This window comes from Osmerus eperlanus, chromosome 12 (genome assembly GCF_963692335.1).
Source record: "Osmerus eperlanus chromosome 12, fOsmEpe2.1, whole genome shotgun sequence".
NCBI lineage: Eukaryota > Metazoa > Chordata > Actinopteri > Osmeriformes > Osmeridae > Osmerus > Osmerus eperlanus.
The window spans coordinates 8,327,288-8,350,150 of record NC_085029.1 but is presented as its reverse complement, the minus strand read 5'-3'; the positions used below and the strand labels follow the sequence as shown (position 1 = coordinate 8,350,150).

Genomic DNA, 22,863 nt, shown 5'->3' with positions numbered 1-22,863 from the left:
CTCCCAGGCAGGCCAAGCCCACTACCCTGCCCCCCAACCTGAAGGTGAGTCCCCCCACCCCTCCTCCTCCCCTGCCCCCCGACCGTAAGGGCAGGTTCGATTCCAGCCTGGGCCATTTCTGCATGTCTTCCCCTCTGTCACTCACACACATTTCCTGTCTATCTCTAACAGTTTCTGTCAAATGAAGCCGAAAAAGGCCACAAAAATATAAAGTGAATATCTTTCCATCTGTCCCGTCCTCTACAGCCAAGCCCCGCCCTTCCTCTCCTGTCCTGAAGCCCACCCCCCCCAGACCGACCCCAGACCGCTCTCCCCCCTCCAAACCAGAACCCAGCACCAACATCCGTGACATCATCAAACAGTACCAGACCCGGCCCGTCCAGAGCCCAAACCCTTCGAACCAGTCAGGTCTGGAACCATCTCTCCCTCCCTCCCTCTCTCTCTCTCTTAGTCTACCTCTCTACCTCTCTCTCCCTTCTTCTCTCTCTCATCTCCTTTGTAGGTTTGTCTTCAACTTCTGCTGCTACAGCATGATGTCACAGTCACCACTCTTGTGACCCCTGGCCTCGTTGGTGGTTGATAGTTCAAAGGTCGTAGTTCATGTGCAGGTGATGACGTGGTGTCTGTCGCTCTCCAGGGTTCCGGCCAAGCAGTTTGGGAAGAAGAACAACCCCAAAGTGGAGGCTCTGGCCAAGCTGAGACGGGGCCCCGAGCCCCCCAAACAGCAGCAGGTGGAGCCCCCCAGACAGATGTTTGGATTGTTTTAAAGTTCAAAGTGTGTGTGGGGGGAGCATAAGAGTTTAGGGATCCCCCCACAGACACACACAATGAAGAAAAAAACTGTGCTATTAGTGTTACATCGTTTTTAGTTGACTACTGAGTTGGTTAAGTAATTAGTTAGTTATTTAGCTAGTTACTTTGTTAATAGTTAGTTGTCGAGCTAGTTGGTAAGCTAGTTAGTTAGCTTGATAGCTAGTTAGTGAGTTAGCTAGTTAGTTAGTTGGTTAGCTAGTAAGTTTGTTCGTTAGTTAGCTTGTTAGCAAGTTAGTGGGTTAGCTTGTTGGATATTAAGCCTGTGTCCTCTCTCCTTCAGAAACAGTGGACCCTCCTCCCCAAGCAGTCCAGCCCAAGAAGAACCCCCCTCTGAGGCAGCCCTCCCCTCCGCCCTTTCCCCTCCTGACCCGCCTCCCCGCTGCCCTCCCCTCCCTCCACCAGGGGGGCCCTCGCTCTGTCTCCAACAGCATGAGGGAGAAGCAGCGCTCCCTAGCCGATCTCTTCACCTCTCAGACCACCCCTGCCCCACCGCCCCCCGGCCCCCTCGCCCAGAGCATCCCCGAGCCCCCCCCCATGGCAGCCCCCTCCCTGAGTGAGTGTCCTACTCACCCCATCCTCCCCCCTCTCCCCCTCTCCCCCACTCCCTTCTTCACCCTTCCCTCCCACCTTCCCTCTGTCCTTCTCCCCCCCCCATCCCCCCTCCTTCTCTTCTCCCCCCCTGTCCTCCGTCATGGTTGCTTTGGAAACGGTTTCAGTTCATAAATAATGAGTGCTTCCTAAACATTCTGTCTAGTTAGCTCAGATTGAATAACACCTTTTTGGCAGTTTTAACAGCAAAGCAACTGACGGTCGACTGTGTGTGTGTGGTGTGTGTGTGTTTGTTTGTGTGAGTATGTGTGTGTGTGTATGTGTGTGTGATGAATGTATGTGTGTGTATATGTGTGTGTGTATGTGTGCGTGCGTGTGTAGACAGCATGTTTGAGGAGGAAAGTGTTCGCTCCCAGCTTCACAGGTTCTCTGCCAGTCGTGTACTTCTCTTACTCAGCCATGCCTGGGAAGATGTTCCTGCGCAAGGAGGTGAGGACACACACACACGCACCATTGCAGAACACACACCACCCAAATAACACACACGGGCACACACACACCACGCAGAGCACATACACTGCGCTCGGAGTACACACTCATAACCATGTGTTCCTTCTTCATGTCCTTTCAGGTGTTTTACCCCAGAGAGAAGTTTAACCACCCATACATCCTAAATCTCCTGTGTGAGCAGGTCAGTTCTGCTTCCTGTTTGGTTTCTGCTTCCTGTGTGATCTCTACTTCCTGTTTAGTCGGAATGTTTTGTGTGTCTGTGCTGTGTCTATGAGTATACTGACCCTGATTAACCTGTGTGTGTGTGTGTGTTCAGATCATGAGAGACACATACTCAGACAGCTGTGTGAGGATCTCCAGAGAAGAGCGCAGGAAGATGAAGGATCTTCTGGGTGAGGACCCCCTCTCTGTAGCTCTGCATGCACACACACAACAGCACACCATACACACACATGCAGCTCTGATGAGAAATAAGTGTTCTCTTTGACATCTCTTCATATCCGTCTTTTACTCTGTCTCCATCTCTCTGTCTCCCCCTTCTCCCTCCTTCCCCCCTCCTCCCCCTTCCCCCCTCCCTCCCTCCCTCCCTCCCTCCCTCCCTCTCTCCAGCCAGTTTCCATGTAGGCACCAGTGTCAGCACCTTCCAGGATGACAGCATGAAGAAGAGGATAGTGATGGCTGCCAGAGACAACTGGGAGAATTACTTCACACGCCTCTTTCCTGTCAAAGTGAGTCAGCATTCAGGACACATGCTCTGTCTCTCCCTCTCTCTGTCTCTCCCTCTCTCTGTCTCTCCCTCTCTCTGTCTCCCCCTCTCTCTGTCTCTACCTCTCTCTGTCTCTCCTCTCTCTGTCTCCCCCTCTCTCTGTCTCTACCTCTCTCTGTCTCTCCCTCTCTCTGTCTCCCCCTCTCTCTGTCTCTCCCTCTCTCTGTCTGTCACTCTCTCTCACACTCTGTGTATCTGTCTCACTCGCGTTCTCGCTCTCTGTTTTCTCCCTCTCTCTCTCTGCCCCGTGCATTCCTCTCCTCTCGTGTGTGTGTGTGTGTGTGTGTGTGTGTAGAGTGACAGTGGAGACGCTCAGGTTCTGGGTGTGTCTCATCGTGGGAATCCGCCTCCTGAAGGTGATCAGAGCATCAGGATCAACCCCAAACACCTCCGCCTGCTCCGCAGCTACAGGTACACACACACACACACTAACACACACACACTAACACACACACACACACTAACACACACACACTAACACACACACACTAACACACATACACACACTAACACACACACACACACTAACACACACACACTAACACACACACACTAACACACACATACACACACTAACACACACACACACACACACTAACACACACACTAACACACATACACACGCACACACACAAACACACCTTCACACACGTCTTCACACACACTTTCTCTTGCGTGCGTGTGTGTGTGTATGGTGCGTGTGTGTGTGTAGCTATGCGGAGCTGCTGTCTGTGGAGCTGCAGGCAGCAGACAACGGTGGGGCTGGTCCTGAAGAGCGAGCACCTGTACCTCACCTCCTCCAGAGCCCCTCAGATCTCTGCCATGATCCGCCTCTTCCTCCAGGAGCTCATACAGGTTAACACACACACGCACACACATGCACAGACCATACACACATACACAGGACCATACACGCACACACACACATACACACATGCACAGACCATACACACACACACACACACACACGGACCATACACACACATAAGGACAAATCACACACACGCCTTCAACAACCCCCTCATCATCATCATCATCCTGTCATCACCAATACTCAATAAAGAATCCAAAGAAGTGAGATAATGAAAAGCTATTTCTCTCTCTCTGTCTACAACCTCTCTTTATGTCACTCTTTCTCACTTCCTCTCTGTCCCTTTCTCCGTCTCTCTCTTCATCTCCCCCTTCCCTCCTCCCCCCCAGGGTTCAGATCATGTGATCGCTCTGAAGAGCTATGTGACAGATGATAAGAGCCTGCTCAGCTTCCGCAAGGGTGAGATCATCAGCCTGCTGCCCATGGAGCATCTGCAGCCAGGTGAGGTCATCAGAGGGCGCCCGCATCCCCCTTTCACCTCTAACCTTTATGTCCCTCGAGGTTGGGATCTTTAGGAGGACTGTGGTGTAGGTATTACTGAATGTCTCTCTCTGTCTCCTGCTCTTTCTTTCTTTCTCTCTCCTCCTCTCTCTTCTTCCCCATCTCTCTCTCTCTCCTCCACTCTCTTCTCCCCCCCCCCCCCCTCTCTCTCTCTCTCTCTCTCTCTTTCTTCTCCCTCCCTCCTCTCTGCTCCTCTTCCTGTTACCCCTTCTCTTTCTCTCTGTCTCTCTCTCTTTCTCCACCAGGGTGGTGTTTCGGGTCCCTGGGAGGGGCGTTCCGGACTCTTCCCCGATGACCTCAACCCAGCCCTGCGCCGCCCCCGACTACCACAACTACCACCTGGGTCGCCGCGAGAACAGGAGGAAGAGCATGAGGACGGCCCGCCCCCTCGCCACCAAAGTCCCCGCACCTGGCCTCGCCCTGGCCCCCGCCCCTGGCCCCATCCTTGGCTCCGCCAGCCCAGCAGGGAGGGGTCAATCCAGGGGTCAATCCTAGGGTCAGTCCAGGGGTCGGAGATTGAGATCCTTCAGTACTTGATGATGGACTTTGCCATGAGATACTTCAGAGATGCTGCCACAAGGTGACTCAGGGTGACAAGGTTGACGGAGGACAGGTTAATAGAACAGAAAATTCCAGGTGTTCACATCACATTTCTGGGTGAAAGTATGACCATTTCTCCCTCCCTCCCTCCCTCCCTCCCTCCCTCCCTCCCTCCCTCCCTCCCTCCCTCCCTCCCTCCCTCCCTCCCTCCTTCTCCTCCGCAGAGACGTGTCCAAACTGGTGGAGCACACAGAGGTAGAGTACCAGCCTCCCTCCCTGAGGTCCTGCTCCCCTCCTGAACATGGTCTGACCTCTGCCCTCTCCCCTCACCTCTCCCCTCCAACCTCTCACCTCTTTCCTGTCCAACCTCCCTCCCCTTTCCCCTCTCCCCTCCCTCCTCTCCTCTCTCCCCTCTGATCTCTGACCTGTGTTCTGTGTTCTGACAGGTCCCCATCAGTGAGTCTCTCATTTTCTTCTTAGACCCTGAGCTGAAAGAACTGGCTGTCCAGTCCTTTTTGAGTAGGTGTCCCCCCCCCCCCCTACACACACACAACACATGCACGCACACCACACACACACACACACACAATATACACACACCGCACACAAACCCATGTAACCTCCCCCTAATCTCTGCAGGTGTAATGATGTTCATGGGAGACCTGACCATGAAGAATGAGCTCTCAGAAGGAGACTGTATCAAACACATTGTGCTGGTTAGTCCCCAGTGCACTGGACCTCCAGAGATGAAGGGTTCATGGGATAGGAGTTGAATGGGAGTTGAATTGTTCATGGAATGGGAGTTGAATGGAAGTTGAATTAGAGTTGAATGGGAGTTGAATGGTTAATGGGAAAGGAGCGGAATGGGAGTTGAATGGTTCATGGAATGGGAGTTGAATGGGAGTTGAATATAAATATCAATAGTTGAACTGAAGCTGAATCCTGGTTCCTCCACGTTCCTGTGTCTGCAGCTGGGGAAGGAGAAGGAATTCCTGAGAGATGAGATCTACTGCCAGATCATCAGACAGACCACCAACAACCCCCACAGGTGAGACACCAGGAAGGAGAGAGACACAGAGTGTGTGTGTGTGACCCTGTGACTGTGTGTGTGTAACTGTGGGTGTGTGTGTGTGTTTCCAGGGAGAGCTGTACTCTGGGCTGGCGTCTCCTGAACCTGGTGACGGGGTTCTTCCCCTGCTCCTCCACCCTCAAACCATACGCCAGCCGCCACTTGCGAGACATCAGCCAGAACCCCACTCACCCCTACCAAAGTACACACGCGTGTGTGTTCAAGAGCTGGCCTGTGTGTGTGTGTTAACGTGTGTGAGTGTGTGAGAGCTGGCCCCTTGTGTGTGTGTTCCATAGCTGGCCCATGTGTGTGTTAACGTGTGTGTTCTAGAGCTGGCCCGTGTGTGTGTGTTAACATGTGCGTGTGTGCAAGAACTGGCCTGTGTGTGTGTGTGTTAACATGTGCGTGTTTGTTAACTTGTGTATGTGTGTGTGTGTTCCAGAGCTGGCCCGTGTGTGTGAGGACAACCTGAAGCGCTCCCTGACGCATGGCGGCCGCAGACATGTCCCCTCCCACTTAGAGCTGGATGCCCTGCTGGTAACACACACACACACACACTTGCACTGTAAACATGCTTATGCTTTATAGACACCACAGTTCATGTGTGTGTGTGTGTGTGTGTTCCTCCAGGCTGGCAGGAGTACTCGTCGTTTCCCCATCCAGTTCCCAGGAGGGGTGGAGTTCCCCTGCAAGATCCGCAGCTTCAGTGTAGGCTACCTCCATCCCTCTACCTCCCTCCATCCCTCCCTCTATCTCCCTCCATCCCCCCCTCTATATCACTCCATCCCTCCCTCCCTCCCTCTACCTCCCTCCATCCCTCCCTCTACCTCTCTCACTTTACTCATTTCCAGTTGCCCTTATTCCTCCCTGTGTGTGTAAATATATATGCATTTGTGTGTGTGTATGTGTGTGTGTGTAGGTGGCGCTAGAGATTGTCCAGGAGCTCTGTTTTGAGATGGGCATCCAGGATCCTTCAGAAGTTCAGGAGTTCTTCATCCACGCCACCAGGGGCCACGGTGCTGCACTCACCCGTCTGGGGGGGAGGGGAGAGGGAGGAGGGGTCTGAGAGGGGGGGGGGGGTCTGAGAGAGGGGGAAGAGAGAGATAGATGAGAATGGGGAAGGAGAGAGGGAGCAGAGAGAGAGAGAGAGAGAGAGAGAGAGAGAGAGAGAGAGAGAGAGAGAGAGAGAGAGAGAGAGAGAGAGAGAGAGAGAGAGAGAGAGAGAGAGAGAGAAACTGTACTGCATGTAAACAACACAGCTGTGTTTTATTACAAGCTCATCGCTCTGTCTCTGCTCTGTCTCTCCTCTGTCTCTCCTCCTCTCCCTCTCCTCCCTCTCCTCCTCTCGTCCCTCTCCTCCCTTTCCTCCCTCTCCTCCCTCTCCTCCCTCTCCTCCCTCTTCTCCCTTTCCTCCCTCTCCTCCCTCTCTCCATGCTGGGGCAGATGGGATGGTGCGTCCCATCCACCCGGCTGAGTACCTGTTTGACTTCCTGCTGGACGACGGCTCCATTGGTCTCTCCTTCCGCCGGCTCGTCTGGACACACCCCCTGACCTTTCCCAATGACATCTACATCGAGTTCCACTACCATCAGGTACTTAAACAATGCCCCTACCGTAGCAACACCCCTACTAACAGGCACCATAGCAACACTCCTACTTACAGGTACAGTCATTTAGAATCACCACAGCTGACAGGTATCATTAACAACCCCATGATGTTTGTGTGTGTCCAGGTGCTGGGTGACTACCTGGATGGGAAGCTGCTACTTCCAGGTTCGGACTCCGCCCTCTCCAAACAGCTGGCCAAGCTGAGTGCCCTTCAACACCTGGCCCTGGGCCTGCAACACCAGCCCTCTGCGTGAGCACCAACACTGTCAACATGTCCCCTTAAACACCTCCCTCCAACTGTACTTCCCCCATACTCTACTTCCCTCGAACCCTACCTCCATCATCATTCTACCTCCCTCATCCTACTGTATATCCTCCAAGCTCTATTGTCATCAACTACTCCCCTATCAACCCCATCCCCTGTCCCTGGGTCGTTCATGGTTCCTGCTCTGTTTTCCCCGCAGGGCGGAGTTGAAGGACTACCTCCCCGGACAGACAGGGGGCAGCACCAGCCAAAAGCTGCTGCCCTCCTGCCTCTCCCAGCTGGCCGCCATGGCCTCCCTCGGCCCTAGCGATGCCAAACGAGCCGTCCTGGGTGAGAGGCTTCACGTTACCTGCCTACAAAGCGATGTCCGCATGGGGAGGCTGTGACAGTTTCTCAGTACAACACTTACTGCTTACTCACTGTTCATTCTCCCCCCCCTCCCCTCCCCTCGTGTTCCAGATGAGCTGTGCTCCCTGCCTCTGTTCGGCACCAACATCTTCATGGCCCAGAAGGTCAGCCAGCGTACCTGCCCCTCCCCCTGCGTGGTCGCCGTCGGCCAGGAGGGGGTGCTGTTCTGCCAACCCAAAACACAGGTAGGGTTCCCCACAACCCCCCCAGACATTCCATACATCTCAGACCAACATGGACACACACACACACACACACACACACACACACAGAGCTGTGTCCTGAACGATCCAGCCCCCAGACAGCCTGACAGTGGTTCCCCCTGCTGTGCTCGTCCTCTCCAGGTCAGAGTGTTTGTGATCCCCCTGGCCGACGTGCTGTCCCTGCGCTCCGTCCGCCCCAAGAAAGACAAAGTGCCAGTGGTGGAGGTGAAGTACGGCAGCCCAGCCCACCCAAAAAGCATCAGTATCCACCTCAAACAGGTACGGGTTCTGACCTCAGGGACAGCTGAGGTCACGTGATCGGGTGGGGGATGACAGCTGATCTAGAGGTTGAACATTTGTGCTGACGTGTGTGTCTGTGTGTACATGTGTGTCTGTGTGTGTACGTGCGTGTGTGTGTACGTGTGTATGTGTGTGTGTGTGTGTGTGCATGCCTGTGTGTGTGTGTGTGTGTGTGTGTGTGTGTGTGTGTCTATGTTCTCTGTTTTCACAGGCCAAGGAGCTGTGCCACATCTTAGCTGTCATCATGGAAGAACTGGTGCGACCTCCCATCAACAGCTCCATATCCAGCTTCACAGAGTTCACCCACTAACACACACACACACATGCAGCATTCACCCACTAACACACACACACATGCAGCATTCACCCACTAACACACACACACACACACACACACACACATGCAGCATTCACCCACTAACACACACACACACACATGCAGCATTCACCCACTAACACACACACACACACACACACACACACACACACACACACACACACACACACACACACATGCAGCATTTACCCACTAACACACACACACATGCAGCATTTACCCACTAACACACACACACATGCAGCATTCACACACTAGCACACACCCTCTAGATTAGAACACACATGCACCTTAAAGGTTAGTTTGTCTGGTGTTAAGTTATAGGAGCAGAAACAGCTGCTGCAATCATCACACCTTCCTCTAAAGCACAGGAGTATTTATATGAGCCACACACTGATAGTAAACAAGCTAAAAATGAGCTGTATCTACTTTTAAAATTCCAAACTGTTTGATGACCAACGAATGTATAATTTTGTACATTGTCATTTTAAAAAAGTGCAATACACGTATGCAATAAATGCATATATAACAACAATCAAAAGGTTTGATGATTTCAATATGAATTTATATAATGTAATGTAAACTGATATAATATATCTGTATCTGTAAAATCAAAGTATTGGTGTTGAAATAAATGTGTACTACTATTAAAGACCTGGCTTGGGTGCATACACGGTGTGGCTTCGTTCAATGTCTCGTGTGTTATGAATCACGCTGTTCTTTAAGAATAGTGCGAACGAGAAGGTCTAGCTGGGTCTCGTATTTCAAAATACTGTAGAACTTGCATCTTCAATGAGCACCTTATGGCGACACTACAAGCCAATCAAAGGCGAGGAAATCGCAGTTATGGCAAGCCCTCTCGGAATGTCGACCTATCACAGTCCGGTTCCCTCGCTCCTGATACAAAAATGCCACCCCTTCTTTCCCGTTTCTGAATATGGCCGTTTATCGTAAGGGATACGCCGTCACTGGCAGCCTTAAGTGAGAGAGTTGGATTAAAACACGGTGTTTGAGGAAGAAGATACGAGCGCACCCTGTAAGTGAGTGAACAGTAAACAATGTTGATTTGATATCGTGTGCATGTATAATGTTACCTGTTCTTGTGGAGTGTTACTTCACGCCCCTGTCTTCAGTCTCAGCTACTCTCAGAGTAAGTGACATCGACCGAAAGCTTGCCTGAATGGATGACATCTGCGATTATCTGAATCGGGTCTTGATTTTTCGTTTACCAACAGTGCTGTTGTTTACTATGGCGTCGTGTCAGTGCATTGCTAATCAGGATCGTGCAATGTGCAGCAAAAGCAAGACAGGTTAGCTAGCTAGCTAGCCTCTCCTTGCCCCCCATACGACATAGCTTTGGAGGGACGAGTGATCAGTCACTTTACTTTAGCGCGATGCTAGCCAGACGCTTCTACCTGCTATTACCTACCTCTACATAACTGGATTGCTGGTCAACCGGTTAGTTTTAACAACTGTTAGCTGATTCATGATTATAAACAAGTAATATGCTTAGTTTTAACCGTATTTGCAATTGTGGCACTAGAGGCCGACAAGTGACTACCGTGCCGGGCACATCCTGAACTGTCAGCGGGCCGGCGAGCATTGCCATTCATCGAGCCACAAACTGCAGACTTAAGTTGTATCAGTCATGACTGTCGCCCAGTAAGCCAGACAGACTGATTGGTTACATGTAAGTATAGACTGCGAAATTAATCCAAGGATAATCATCTTGAGTGAGTGATTATAGTGACTTCACTACTAGCCTGGTTACTACATCGGCCAGGTGAGGTCAGGTTTAGAGCGGAAGTGACTGGCCGTAGCCCTGTTGATGCTGTCTAGCCATGTTACGGTTGAGTTCGACTCCTACTTCCGTGTAAATCGTCTATTGTTCGAGTAGTCTCGCTAAGTAGGCTATGTTGTTGTTCACCAGTGACCCTTTACTATACTGGAATGCTCTTGGCCCATGCCTAGACTTGCAAGGTAAACTTTATTGGATAGCTTACAACAGCAGGCCCGGTTCCACTACAACTTGTCAGTTACCGTATTGGGCTTGACTGATCAAACGATAATGGAACAAAACGGCACCTTTGTGTCTGATTCTCTTTGTGATTCTCTTGCCCCCCCTCTCCTCTGTCTGTCTGTCTGTCTGTCTGTCTGTCTGTCTGTCTCTCTTGCCTCTATCTGTCTCTCTCTCGCTTTGCCTCTACTCACTATCTGTCTCTCTCCCTCTCTCCACCCCTCTATCTCTTGTTCTGTGTTGCTCTCTCCCATTGAGTGAGTGCTGTCTAGTGTGTTAGCCTAAACAGACTGCTGACTCTGCTTTCCTGGTATTTGTGTGTGAAGGGAAGCTGCTTATGTGGTGAGCGAGAGAGGGACACAGGTGGAGAGTGTATTCCTCTGTCATGTTTCTATGTGAACAGGTGGGATGGGTCTGGCTTGGTGGTTAGAGCAATTCACTGGTTCAAATCCATTCAATCGTATGAACGTTGGTCTTGACTTCCTACATTCTCTCACGGAACACACAGTGAACAGACGACTCTGTCAGCGACATCTCGTTTGTGTACACTACACATGTTAACGCCCCTTCCTCCACCTGTCCCTCTCCTCCCCAGAGACTCCTCCACCTCCAGCAGCAAACAAGGCTCCGCACTGCTGCCTGACCCCCACCGCCTCTGATACGTCTCCCAACTACAACTCCCAGGCTGCTGTGCTGCAGGCGTGCGTCTGCCATAGCCTTCCCTCAGACTGGCAGAGCCGGCTGGGTCAGGGGCTCTGGGAGGAGGTCAGGGGTTGCGCCGGACGAGGGCCCTCCGAGGTCAAAGGTCGTCAGGGAGGGGGAGACGCGCACGACATTGCTAGGGCGTGCAGGCCCTGGAGCATGTTGAGTGGCTGCCGTTGCCATGGAGCTGCAGGATAAGAAGCAGGTGAGTCTTGTTGCCTAGCGCTTACCTGTTCCTGGGGGGATGGAGTTAGTGTAAACAGAGAGGCTCATGGGAACCCTCATAAAAACAGCACTCAGTCCCGGGGGAGGGGGGTGGTTTGATCCGTAAGGCATCTCTGAGACTCACACCTGATGGGGAAAACAAAGAGTTGTTTATCATCTAGTGAACCTATTGGGGCCTGTTACATCAAGGCTTATGTCAGTTCCTTTCCCTGACATAAGCCTGGCTTATTCAGTAAACTGTCTTTATGGGACAGACCTCGGGTCTCACTGCAGACTGCTGGCTGTCTGCAAACCAGAGATGACAGATTCTAACCAGCATCTCCTCCTCCTCCTCCCCCCACGCTTCACTTTCTCACCCCCTGCATCTGGTGCGGGCGAGGTCCAAATGAGTGCGTGTGTTTATTGAAATGTGTGTTTTTAAATGAGCGTGTGCGTGTGGTGTGTGTTTATCTCAAATGAGTCACCCAGCGCTGGGATATGCAGTTAAACATAGACTTACAGGAGAGAGGGTGAAGGAGTGCTCTAAACGGCGTAGGTATGCAGGGGCAGGTCATCATGTGTGTGTCTGTCTTGGTTTATGTGTGTGTGGGCAAGTTGTCGCTCGGTACTGACAGGTTCTGAAAAGAGGTTGCTTCCCTCGCAGCGTTGTCATGGCGGAGGTGCACTTTGCCCCCGCTGTCTCTTATGTCATCATAATCATGTAATGTCATAATGTGTTCATTTAGCTTCTCGCAGTTAAATAATAACAATGGATCCATTTAGCTTATATCCAAAGCAATGTGCTATGTTTTGTATGCCGTTGAACGCTCTAACCACTGAGCTATAACCATCTGCCTATAGGCTATAATTTGCTTTGGATACAAACACCAGCAAAGAGAAGAATATATCCCGTAAAGGTTATGTCTCGGGGGTAGTGAACACTCTCCCTCTCAGTGGTTTTCCCCTCTGAGCCATGTGGGACATATGTGACATGTAGGACATCCTGTGTGGAATGTGGAGGTGTGTGTGTGGACTGTTGCTACACCAAGAGGTGGGTGTGGACCTTGGTAACTAGTTTGTGTGTGTGTGTTCCTGGTTCCTGCCTGGTGTGCAGATCAGGAGAGAGTGTGTCGGTGGTGAGAGGGGGCTCCTTTCTCCATATTCCTCTGGTTTGAGTGGTGGGGCCGTCCCTCTCTCCCTCTCTCTCTCTCTCTCTCTCTCTCTCTCTCTCTCTCTCTCTCTCTCTCTCTCTCTCTCTCTCTCTCTCCCCCCCCCCCCCCCCATGTTTTGCCTCTGTATCCCTCCTGTGCGGAAGAATGTGCTTTGCTGGCAGATGGGAACAATACCACACCCAGGATGGGCCAGGTTGGCAAAGCTCCTCTCTGTCTACTGTCTCTCTCTCTCTCTCTCTCTCTCTCTCTCTCTGTTTCTCTTTCTTTCTGTCCCAGCTGTGACCAGTTCTGGCGTGACCAGCCAGCCAGTGTTAGTGAGGGAGGAGAGCTGGGCTGGGGCCCTGTGTGGTGCAGAGCTGGGCAGGGCAGTCTGGGGCCAGAGCTGGAGCAGGGAGAGATACTCTGAGCAGTCAGCCAGCCAGTCAAACAGTCAGTCAACCAGTCAGTCCATCAGCCACGAGACAGTCAGTCTGTCAGAGGAGCGTCATGGTCCTGAGAACAGCAGACTGGGTCTGGCAGAGGAAGACTGTAAGTGTGTGTGCTCATCTCCATGTTGCCACGGCAGCCAGGTGTAGCCGGATGAGTGTGGGGGTGATGTTAGGTAAGATGAGACACAGCGGTGATGTGTGTAGCTGTTAAGGCTGCCGAGATTGTAGTTATTCTAGGGTGTGTGAGAGGCTTTGACGTGTGTGTGTGTTGTGAAAAAGACTCTGGAGATGAATCCAAGTGTGCAGCTTGGAGGATATGCTTGGTTAGGCTTCGTGTGTGTGTGCGCGCTTGTGCGCGCTTGTGCGCGCTTGTGCGCGCTTGTGTCTTGGTGTGTGAAGGTCTTGTGTGTTTGTGTGTCTTAGTGGATGTGCATTTTTAAGTGTGTTTGTTTGTGTGTGTGTATGTGTCTCAAGGATATTGTGGAGGCTTCCTGACTCGAGTTAGAGTTGAGTTATTTATAACCGTGGGATGTGGAGCTTAAAAGCAGTGTGTGTGTGTGTGTGTGTGTGTGTGTGTGTGTGTGTGTGTGTGTGTGTCAGTCAGTGGCCTTGCAAACTGGGGAGTGTGGGAAAAGTTTGTCTTCCCATTTCCTTTTAGATATGATTCTATCCATTCTTCACTCCCACCCCCTCCCTTTATCTGCAGTATTGTGTCTGTGGGTGTAATATTGTATGTCTGTGGATATAATATTGTGTGTGCACATGTGTATAATTTGTGTGTGTGTGTGCGCGTGTATAATGAGTGTGTGTGTGTGTATGTATAATGAGTGTGTGTGTGTGTGTGTGTGTGTATATAATGAGTATGTGTGTGTGTTCCAGGAGGAGGGGGTTGTGTCTCTGGGTCTGGCCACAGGAGAGGCTCTCCTCACCCTGAAGGAGCAGCTGAGCGGTCTGCTGGAGCAGCACCAGAAGACAGGCCGCAGACGCTGCTCTGTGCAGGTGCACACGCGCACACACACACGGATAACACAGCACACACCTAGAGGGCCTGGCACACACACACACCAACTGTAACACATTACATGCACACACAGGCATATACACACACACACAAAGTAACACGTTACACACACACACACGGCAAACACACACACCTAGATGGTGTAACATCATTATTTACAAGTCTTCTCCTCCTCAGGAGCAATGGGCGAAGAGCTTCCTTCACCATGGTAACCGCCATTCCTGCCTCCATTGGCCGGGAGCCGCCCTCACGCTGCTGGTGGTTTTGGGATTGCTCTGTTGCTATGGCAGCCAGCCTCTGGGCAGGTGGGTTCCCAGGAAGTGGAACGCCAGCGGGTCCACAGAACATTCTTTACTCTGCCACAAATACTTAGGATTTCTTTTGGGATTGGTCTACAGGATCACCCACTAACTCTCCTCTCATCCTCTCTTTCTTCCCCTCCCTCCCTCCCTCCCTCCCTCCCTCTGCGAAATTAATCTCCACCTGTTCTCTCCCACCTCCTCCTCCTCTCCTCAGTCGGGGTCTGGAGGTGGCGAGCGCCCTGGCTCTCCTGCTGCTGCTGCTGCTGAACCTGTGGCTGGTGGGACGACAGCAGAGGCTGAAGAAGAGCGAGATGGTTCGCCGTCTGAGGAACATCATCACGCAGATGGATGGTGAGGTCGCGACGGGGAGGGAGGGAGGGGGGGGGGAGGGTCAGCGTTCTAGAACCTCCTTTGCCAAAATCTCAGTCACAATGAATGTAGATGTAATCCAAGAGGGGTGACGAGGGTTCTAGAACCTTTTCGCTGAAGCTTCCGTCACGCTTGGGACGAGCGTTCCGGAACCTTCCCTGAAAGTTCCGCCTTGCGTCACGACGATCCTGGGTCTTCCTCCTCTTTCAGACTACATGTCAGGCTGTGCGGCAGAGAGCGTGCGCTGGTCTCCCTCCCTCTACCCTGACCTGTACACGCCCTCGTCTCCCTCCTGGTCTCTCCACTGGACCTACCGCGACTCCCAGCTGGTCAACCTGCCCGTGGCGTTGCTGGTGGAGGGGGACGTGATCGCCCTGCGCCCCGGCCAGGAGGCCTTCGCCTCGCTCAGGGGCATCAAGGTATGGGCAGCCATGCTCCCAAACTAGCCCCGCCTCCATGGGCAGCCCCGCCCTAGCTCCACCACCGAGTAGCGACACTGTCATGATTATTAAGTAGCACAGAGTCATGTCTGTTAAAGCCCCTGTGTCCTCCTCTCTCTCTCCCCCCCCCCCTCCCCCTCCCTCCCTCAGGATGACGAGCATATCGTTCTGGAGCCAGGAGACCTGTTCCCCCCCTTCTCCCCCCCTCCCTCCCCCCGGGCCAGTGAGAAGAGGGGCCCCCAGAGCCCCCAGCAGCAACGCCTCTTCCGGGTGGTCCGCACCCCCATACTGGACAGTGTCAGGTGGGGCACTCGGCCGTCCCTGCCTCCCTCCCTCTCTCCCTCCTTCTTCCCTTCCTTGTCTCCGTCCTGTCCTCCGTTCACTCTGTGCTTCCGTCCTTTTGTTCTTTTCTTCCTTTCTGTCCTTTCTTCCTTCTTTCATTCCTCCCTGTCTTCCCTTCCTTCCTTCCTTCCTTCCTTCTTTTTTTCCACTCCTTATTTCCTTCCCCCCTTCCTCAAGGAGGCTGAGTTTATGGCCAGACACACAGGGGGAGGAGATAGAGGAGAGATTATCTGACCCAGATGTTAATCATTCAGCCAGACCCCCCCCCGTGTGATGGGGCCTCTGGTTGCAGGTTAAAGGTTGAGGGTTGTGAAAGGGTTTGCACATCTCCTGAATGATTGGCCTGCCTGTCACTCATCCAGTCATCTACGGGTCAGCTAGGGCATCCGCTGGATGCATGCCGGATGCATGTCGGATGTTAACCTACCTCCCATCCATTCGTGTCACAGGAACAGCCTGGACCTGGCTCTGTCTGGGCCAATCACGTCGCTGGATAATGAGCGCTTCACAGTGCAGTCCATCATGGCCAAGCTGGCCTGTCCCATCGTCCTGGTGAGACACGCCCCCTCACAGAACACAAAATACCCAAATCTGGAAACAATCATAAAAGAACAATATATGTGCTGTAATCAATAGTATATAAACAATGTGGATACCCCGTTTACAGCCCTGTGTATTTATGGTATTGGGTATTTTGTATGTTTGTATATTTTTCCTATTTTCCCCTCTTGCCTACTACACTGCCTCATTTCCCCTTGGGGGTCGATAGATTACCAACTACGACTACCTGGGCAGTGGTGTCCATGTGGCTGACGTGCTGTTTCCCTCCTGTAGGTGGCGTTCTTGCTGGTGAACACGGTGCGGTTCTTCTGCGACGCGCCCAACCTCACCCCCGCCTGCTGGCACCTCCTCCAGCTACAGGTACGACGACTCGGCTCTGCTCCCAACACACAGGATTGTTGTTATTGTGGTACAGCTGGTTGTTGTTGTGTTGCGGCTGATGGTTGTTGTTGTTGTTGTGTTGCAGCTGATGGTTGTTGTTGTTGTTGTGTTGCAGCTGATGGTTGTTGTTGTTGTTGTGTTGCAGCTGCTAGGCGTGCTGCCCATCCTGCCTCTCCTGTTCCCAGTGCTCTGGGTCCTGGTCAACGCCTACGGGGAGGCCCGCGTCCTAGCAGAGTCCAGCCGCGCCTCTCCCACCGGCCTGGTGAGAGACACACACACACACTCACCTGTACACCACACACACACACACACACGTGCACCACATGCACACATCTGTATACCACATATACACACACACACACACACGTACAGCGCACATGTAGACATACATACCTGTACACCACATATCACACACACCCATACATGTACGTACGTACATACATACATACATACATACATACACACATGTACACCACATGTGTATACACACTCTTACCACATGCAAGTACACACACACACACACACACACACACACACACACACACACACACACAGGGGAGAGAGGCCTTCCTCTGTGTCGTTAACTAGCCTCTTCTCTCGTCCCAGCTTGCTAAGTTTTCTGAGGACACTCTAAGCAGCTACACAGAAGTGGTGTCCTCCCAGGTACAGCCTCTCACCTCCGTCCTTAACCGCTGCCCTCGCCCCTGCACACCCCTCTGCGCAAACCCTGTACGCAGACCCCACCCCCTTTTCATACATCCTCCTCAGTTGCTATGGAAGCGGCGGCCATCTTTGGTTGTTGCTCTGGCCCCACTGCCTCTGTTCTGACATCCTCTGTCCTGTTTCCACATGTGCACTTCCTCTTGCACGTCACCTTGTTTTGTCCTCGGGACGTTACCGTGGATACCACTCTTCATCTTCATCATCATCACCATCATCATCCAAGTCTTGGCTGAGCAGTCTACCTCTTTGTCATTGGGTACGACGATGTCCAATCATCTCAACTCACCTTTTTTTCTCTCCTTTTGATGACCCCCCCCCCCCCCCCGCCCCACACACGTTCCGTTCACCCAATCACGTAAAGCTTAAACGTCCTTGACACGCCCCACCCCCCTTCCCAACCAAGAACACGTCAGCCTTGTCCAGACACCAGCCTTAACCCCTCCCCCTGCCTGGCCCCAAGCCTCTTGCCAGCCTATCAGATTCTGACTGAGGCAAACAACATGGTGTCCTGTTCTGTAGTGTTGACCTATCAGAACCCAGGCCTGGCGTTGGGGGGAGGGGTTCAAGATTGTTTCTGAACAAGGCCCTCCCTTTAAGTCTGTGCTTGCTACCTGTACCTGCCTGCCTGCAATGCATGATGGGAAATCAGTCCCATGGACTCTCCGGCCCTGACCCAGTTCTCTCAGATGGCTCCTTTTTCCTCTCGTCCTCTCCTCTCCTCATCTCCTCCTTCCTCTCTCATATCCTCTCCTATTCTTCACTTCCTCTCCTCTGTTCCTTAGGTTGATATGATAGTGTGTATTGGTCTGTTAGAGGACCTAGGAGAGGAGAGTGAATAAATCTGTCTGAGATGACTGGGACTAAGCCTCTGATCCTGACCAAATCTCTGGACTGCTATTGGTGTTCAGACTGAGGACGCCTTCTTTGATTGGCTCATCCAGCCCCACCAATCGAAATGAAGAACCGCGACACTCCGATCATAATCGGTGTCACCTGAAATCTAGTGGTCTGAAGTGTGTTTGTGAGTGTGTGTGTGTGTGTGTGTGTGAGAGTACTCCCGGGGATGATCAAGCATTTGTCCCACCTGGCTTGAAGTAGCTTTGTGATAACGTTAGCATGGTTCCAATGTTACAGACTCAGTACAACAGTTTCTGCCTGGTCTTCTGTTAGCCTTACGTCATGCCTTTCTTCTAGCTGTCTCTCTATTCCTACTGCTAGCCCTGATGCTATCCCTGATGTTAGCCCTCCTGATAGCTCTATTGTTAGCCCTCCTGCTAGCTTTAATGTTAATCCTACTGCTAGCCCTATTGCTAGCCTCACATCCTAGGAGCTATTCCTAGCCCTACTGCTAGCTGTCCTGCTAGGCCTCTTAGCCCTACTCCTAGCCCACCTGTTAGCCCTAATGCTAGCCCTAAAACTAGCCTTCCTGCTGGCCCTAGCTCCTAGCTTCCAGCCAGTCCCCCAGATAAGCTAGCTACTCTCCTGGCTTCTCCAGTGACTCAAAGCTTGCTAAGGCCAGTACTTATTACTGCAGTAGAGACTTCCTCAAGATTTGAGATTTTTTTTTGCAACTGCTGAAAGTGGCAGTATGCTGTAGACTGGGCTCTAGAACGCAGTAGTTAAACTTTGTCTCTGTGTGTGTGTGTGTGTGTGTGTGTGTCACAGGAGATGCTGCGGTGTGTGTGGAGACACCTGGTGGCCATCCTGAAGGGGGAGTCTCAGACCCTCTGCTATACATCCAGCCTGCTACACTCACTGGGGTCTGTCACTGTAAGTGTGTGTGTGTGTGTGAGTGTTCTTGTTTATTAACTCAACAAGGGTGTGTGTGTGGTTGTTTATAAACTTAACAAGGTTTGTGTATGTGTGAGAGAGCTTGTACAAGTGTGTGTTTGTGTGTGTGTGAAAGAGCTTGTACAAGTGTGTGTGTGTGTGTGTAAGAGAGAGGGGGAGCTTTGTGGTGCTGTGTGGGTGTAACATTCTGTGTGCTGTGTGTAATGTCCTGTGTGTGTGTGTGTGTAGGTACTGTGCTGTGTGGATAAGCAGGGCATCTTGTCATGGCCTAACCCCAGCCCAGAGACCGTTCTGTTCTTCAGCGGACGAGTAGAACCGCCCCACGACAGCCAGGACGACCTGAGGGATGACCTGTCGGTCAACTCCTTCTGCCGCATGGAGGTGGACGACGACCGCGACGAGGTGTGTGTGTGCGTTGGGGGAGAGAGAAAGTTTGTGTGTAAGGAATATGTGTAAGTTTGTGTGTGTAGGGAGAAAGTGTGTGTGTTTTGAATTTGTGTGTGTTTGTGTGTCTCTGACTACTCAATGACATCATTGTTTTTATTGTAGCAGCACTCATTCTGGTTGCCCGCTCATGTGAGTGATATGTAGCCAGAGTTACACAGTAAAGCTACACTGTAGTCAGAGTAAGACTGTATAGCTATGCTGTAGTCATAGTTACACTGTAGTTACAGTTGACATAGGAAACAGATGTCCATTGTTTCCTGAGTTACTTCAGCTTACTGTGGTCTTTTATCTGATTGGCTAATATCCCTGCCTGGAGTCAGCAGCAAGTCTCTAATTGGTCAGCGCTACTGCCCGTCCAGGCCCTGGAGGCGGAGGCTTTGCTGCGTCGTCCAATGACTGACTCCCCCTTGCACCTGGGGGAGGGGCACGAGCCCAGCGAGACGTCACATGACACGGCCCAGTCCTCGGACGTGCTCCACCCACGCCTCGCCTGCCCGCCGCCACCCCACACACGAAACAAACACCCCTCAGGCTCCAACGTCAGCTTCAGCCACGACACCGAGGGGGGCGATGACGAGCTCACGCAGGTAGCACACACACACACACACAGGGAGCACACACATTCACATTCTGTCTAGTATCTGCATAACCTCCTTCCTCTCCTCTTCCATTCGTCCCCTCATCTTCTCCCCTGCCCCCAGGACCAGGACCGCGTGGGCTGCCCCGAGGCCGAGGCGGAGGACTTTGTGTGCGACTACCACCTGGAGATGCTCAGCCTGTCCCAGGACCAGCAGAACCCCGTCAGCATCCAGTTTGACGACCTGGCGTGGCAGTGCCACCTGCCCTCGCTCAAGCCCCTGGGCCTGAACATCCTGCTGAACCTGTGCAACGCCAGCGTCACCCGCCAGCTGTGCTGCTTCTCCGACCACCTGTCCAACCTGGCCCTGCAGGAGGGCCGCGGGGCCGTGCTGCCGGTGCACATCCCCTGGGGGCTCTGTGAGCTCTCCAGGCTTATAGGTGGGACACGGCCACGCACACACACACACGTCAACATGCACGCTCACACAAACGTACAACCGTCTATGAGGTTCGGAGAACTTGGTCCCCACACCCCCCCCAGACCGGGGGCCTGACCCGAGGCTGTGCTTGGTGCAGGCTTCACCCCGGGGGCGAGGGAGCTGTTCAGACAGGAGAACCACCTGGCTCTGTACCAGCTCCCGGAAGACCCCCACCAGGACTCTGGGCCGCGGCGCACGCAGCTCTTCACCAAGAGGCAGCCGCCCATCAGTCACCTCATCTCCCTCCTCGTGAAAGACTCCTCCTCTAGTGAGTAACTCTGCTGTGTCTCTCTCTCTCTGTCGGTCTCTCTTTCTGTCTGTCTCTCTCTCTCTCTCTCCGCTCTCGGTTTCGCTTTTTTCTTTCGTTCTCTTTTTTTCCCTCCATCTTTCTTTCTATTTCTCGGTTTCACTCTTCCGTCCGTTTCCGTCCCTGTCTGTCTGACCTCTCCTCTGTTCCGTGTCATGACCCCCTCTGACCTCTAACCACCAGACAACGTGCAGATGCTGTCTCACGGCTCAGCTGACCTCATTCTGGAGTCCTGCACCGACTTCTGGGACGGAGCCGATATCTACCCCCTGTCTGGCTCTGACAGGTACACACACACACACACACACACACACACACACACACACAAGGTCAGATCTAGTAAGAAATAAGTTTGATGGCGCATTTACAAATCTTAATCAACACTCTTATCTCTCTCTCTCTCTCTCTCTCTCTCTCTCTCTCTCTCTCTCTCTCTCTCTCTCTCTCTCTCTCTCTCTCTCTCTCTCTCTCTCTCTCTCTCTGTGTGTGTGCCCCCCCCCCCCCACACACACACACATACACACACAGGAAGAAGGTGCTGGATTTCTACCAGCGAGCCTGCCTGTCGGGGTACTGCTCGGCGTTCGCCTACAAGCCCATGCAGGTGTCCCTGTCGTCCCAGCTGGATGGGAAATGTGTGGAGCTGGCCCCAGGACCCTGCCTGTACTCTGGGCTGGAGCTGCCCTCCACCACCCCCCTCAAACACGGCTCCCGCAGAAACAGCTGGAGCTCCGATGGTGAGGAGGGGGAGATGGTGAAGAAGGAGAGAGGGTGGGGGGGGGAGGGTTTGGGGAGGGAGAGAGACGGAGGGATTGATGGATGGGTGGATCGATTGATGGATAGGTAGATGGATGGATAGAAAGGTGGAGCTAATGGCAAGAACTAATCAGTGCTATTTTTATTTTGCCATGTCATGCCTCCCCCCCCCATCTCTCTTTCCCTTCTGCCATCCTCCCCTACCCCCCCCCCCCCCCCAACCACACCCCCTCCAGAGGGTATAGGGGAGGGGGTGGAGCGTGAGGACTGTGTCCAGGCCCTGAGCGGTCAGATCTTCATGGGCATGGTGTCGTCTCAGTACCAGGCCCCGCCTGGACACGGTGCGCCTCATCGACGCCCTCTCGTCACCGCCTGCATCCGCTTCGTCTACTTCTCCATGGAGGACGAGCTGCGCAGCAACGGTGTGTGTGTGTGGGGGTGGGGGGTGGGGGGGGGGGGGGAGGAGAGAGAGTGTTTTAGGTGTGGGTCTGTGTATGTCTGTGTGTAAGAAGGATTAGGATGAGGATGGTGATGAACGAGAACAAGGATGATTTTTGGGGATGTGGCTGGTGATGAGGATGATGGTGATGGTGATGGTGATGGTGATGATCATGAAGATGAAGGTGCTGCCTCCCCAGGTGTTTGCAGAGAAGATGGGTCTGGAGACGGGCTGGAACTGTCACATCTCCCTGACGCCCAACGGGGGACTCGCCCTACGACGCCCCCGGCCAGCCCCAGCCAGTCCCTGCACGACGACCTCAACCAAGGTACCCTGTGTGTGTGTGTGTCTCTCTGTTTGTGTGTGTGTTGGAGGGGGGGGGGGGGGGGGAGGGAGAAATGTGTGTGTGTGTGTTGTGTGTAGTCTTCCATAGAGAGGAGACAGAGAGATTTGTGAATGCCCTATCACACTCGATACTCATCTGATCTTGTGTGTGTGTGTGTGTGTGTCCAGACTCGCGTGACGAGGGCTTGAGGGTCTTCTGCTCCAGGAGGAGGAGGGGCACTCTGCCAGCTTTCCAGCCCACAGACAGCGACGTGCCCAGCTTCCTGGAGGACTGCAAACAGGGTAACGCTCTCTCTGTCTGTCTGTCTGTCTGTCTCA

At 52.9% G+C, this 22,863-nt stretch overlaps 2 protein-coding genes across 7 annotated transcripts; both read left to right on the top strand.

Annotated features, from left to right (window-relative positions):
• The first annotated feature begins 3,374 nt into the window (after positions 1–3,374).
• Positions 3,375–9,226, top strand: LOC134031320 (unconventional myosin-XV-like). Of its 2 annotated transcripts, none has more exons than XM_062474901.1 (17): positions 3,375–3,493; positions 3,839–3,950; positions 4,256–4,590; positions 4,775–4,805; positions 4,997–5,069; positions 5,190–5,266; positions 5,522–5,598; positions 5,691–5,821; positions 6,062–6,156; positions 6,250–6,327; positions 6,539–6,635; positions 7,063–7,211; positions 7,353–7,477; positions 7,692–7,822; positions 7,952–8,085; positions 8,245–8,382; positions 8,615–9,226. In XM_062474901.1, the coding sequence occupies exons 2-17, from the start codon at positions 3,879–3,881 to the stop codon at positions 8,711–8,713; spliced, it is 1,842 nt and encodes a 613-aa protein (XP_062330885.1). In that variant the 5' UTR covers positions 3,375–3,493; positions 3,839–3,878; the 3' UTR covers positions 8,714–9,226. The 2 variants fall into 2 exon arrangements, with proteins under 2 accessions (XP_062330885.1, XP_062330884.1); XM_062474900.1 differs by having other exon boundaries at positions 4,772–4,805.
• Positions 9,227–9,656: 430 nt separating this feature from the next.
• On the top strand, positions 9,657–22,831 carry tmem94 (transmembrane protein 94). 5 transcript variants are annotated; one of them, XM_062475499.1, is made up of 21 exons: positions 9,657–9,780; positions 11,353–11,664; positions 14,143–14,262; positions 14,462–14,589; positions 14,801–14,937; positions 15,166–15,374; positions 15,546–15,697; positions 16,187–16,289; positions 16,572–16,658; positions 16,825–16,941; positions 17,286–17,342; positions 19,068–19,172; positions 19,422–19,595; positions 19,961–20,227; positions 20,342–20,657; positions 20,796–20,966; positions 21,189–21,291; positions 21,534–21,742; positions 21,998–22,181; positions 22,399–22,528; positions 22,714–22,831. In XM_062475499.1, the coding sequence occupies exons 2-21, from the start codon at positions 11,641–11,643 to the stop codon at positions 22,732–22,734; spliced, it is 2,814 nt and encodes a 937-aa protein (XP_062331483.1). In that variant the 5' UTR covers positions 9,657–9,780; positions 11,353–11,640; the 3' UTR covers positions 22,735–22,831. The 5 variants fall into 5 exon arrangements, with proteins under 5 accessions (XP_062331483.1, XP_062331485.1, XP_062331484.1 ...); XM_062475501.1 differs by having other exon boundaries at positions 9,668–9,776; positions 20,000–20,227; XM_062475500.1 differs by having other exon boundaries at positions 9,668–9,776; positions 19,964–20,227.
• The last annotated feature ends 32 nt before the right edge of the window (positions 22,832–22,863 follow it).

Excerpts from the sequence above, each read along its gene's own strand:
- tmem94 (XM_062475499.1), top strand. The coding sequence starts at position 11,641 with ATGGAGCTGCAGGATAAGAAGCAG. Across the intron at positions 15,375-15,545 it reads CCTCGCTCAGGGGCATCAAG|GATGACGAGCATATCGTTCT; the intron begins GTATGGGCAGCC and ends TCCCTCCCTCAG. Across the intron at positions 20,228-20,341 it reads GCGATGACGAGCTCACGCAG|GACCAGGACCGCGTGGGCTG; the intron begins GTAGCACACACA and ends CCCTGCCCCCAG.
- LOC134031320 (XM_062474900.1), top strand. The coding sequence starts at position 3,879 with ATGATAAGAGCCTGCTCAGCTTCCGCAAGGGTGAGATCATCAGCCTGC. Across the intron at positions 4,806-4,996 it reads AACTGGTGGAGCACACAGAG|GTCCCCATCAGTGAGTCTCT; the intron begins GTAGAGTACCAG and ends GTGTTCTGACAG. Across the intron at positions 6,157-6,249 it reads TAGAGCTGGATGCCCTGCTG|GCTGGCAGGAGTACTCGTCG; the intron begins GTAACACACACA and ends GTGTTCCTCCAG.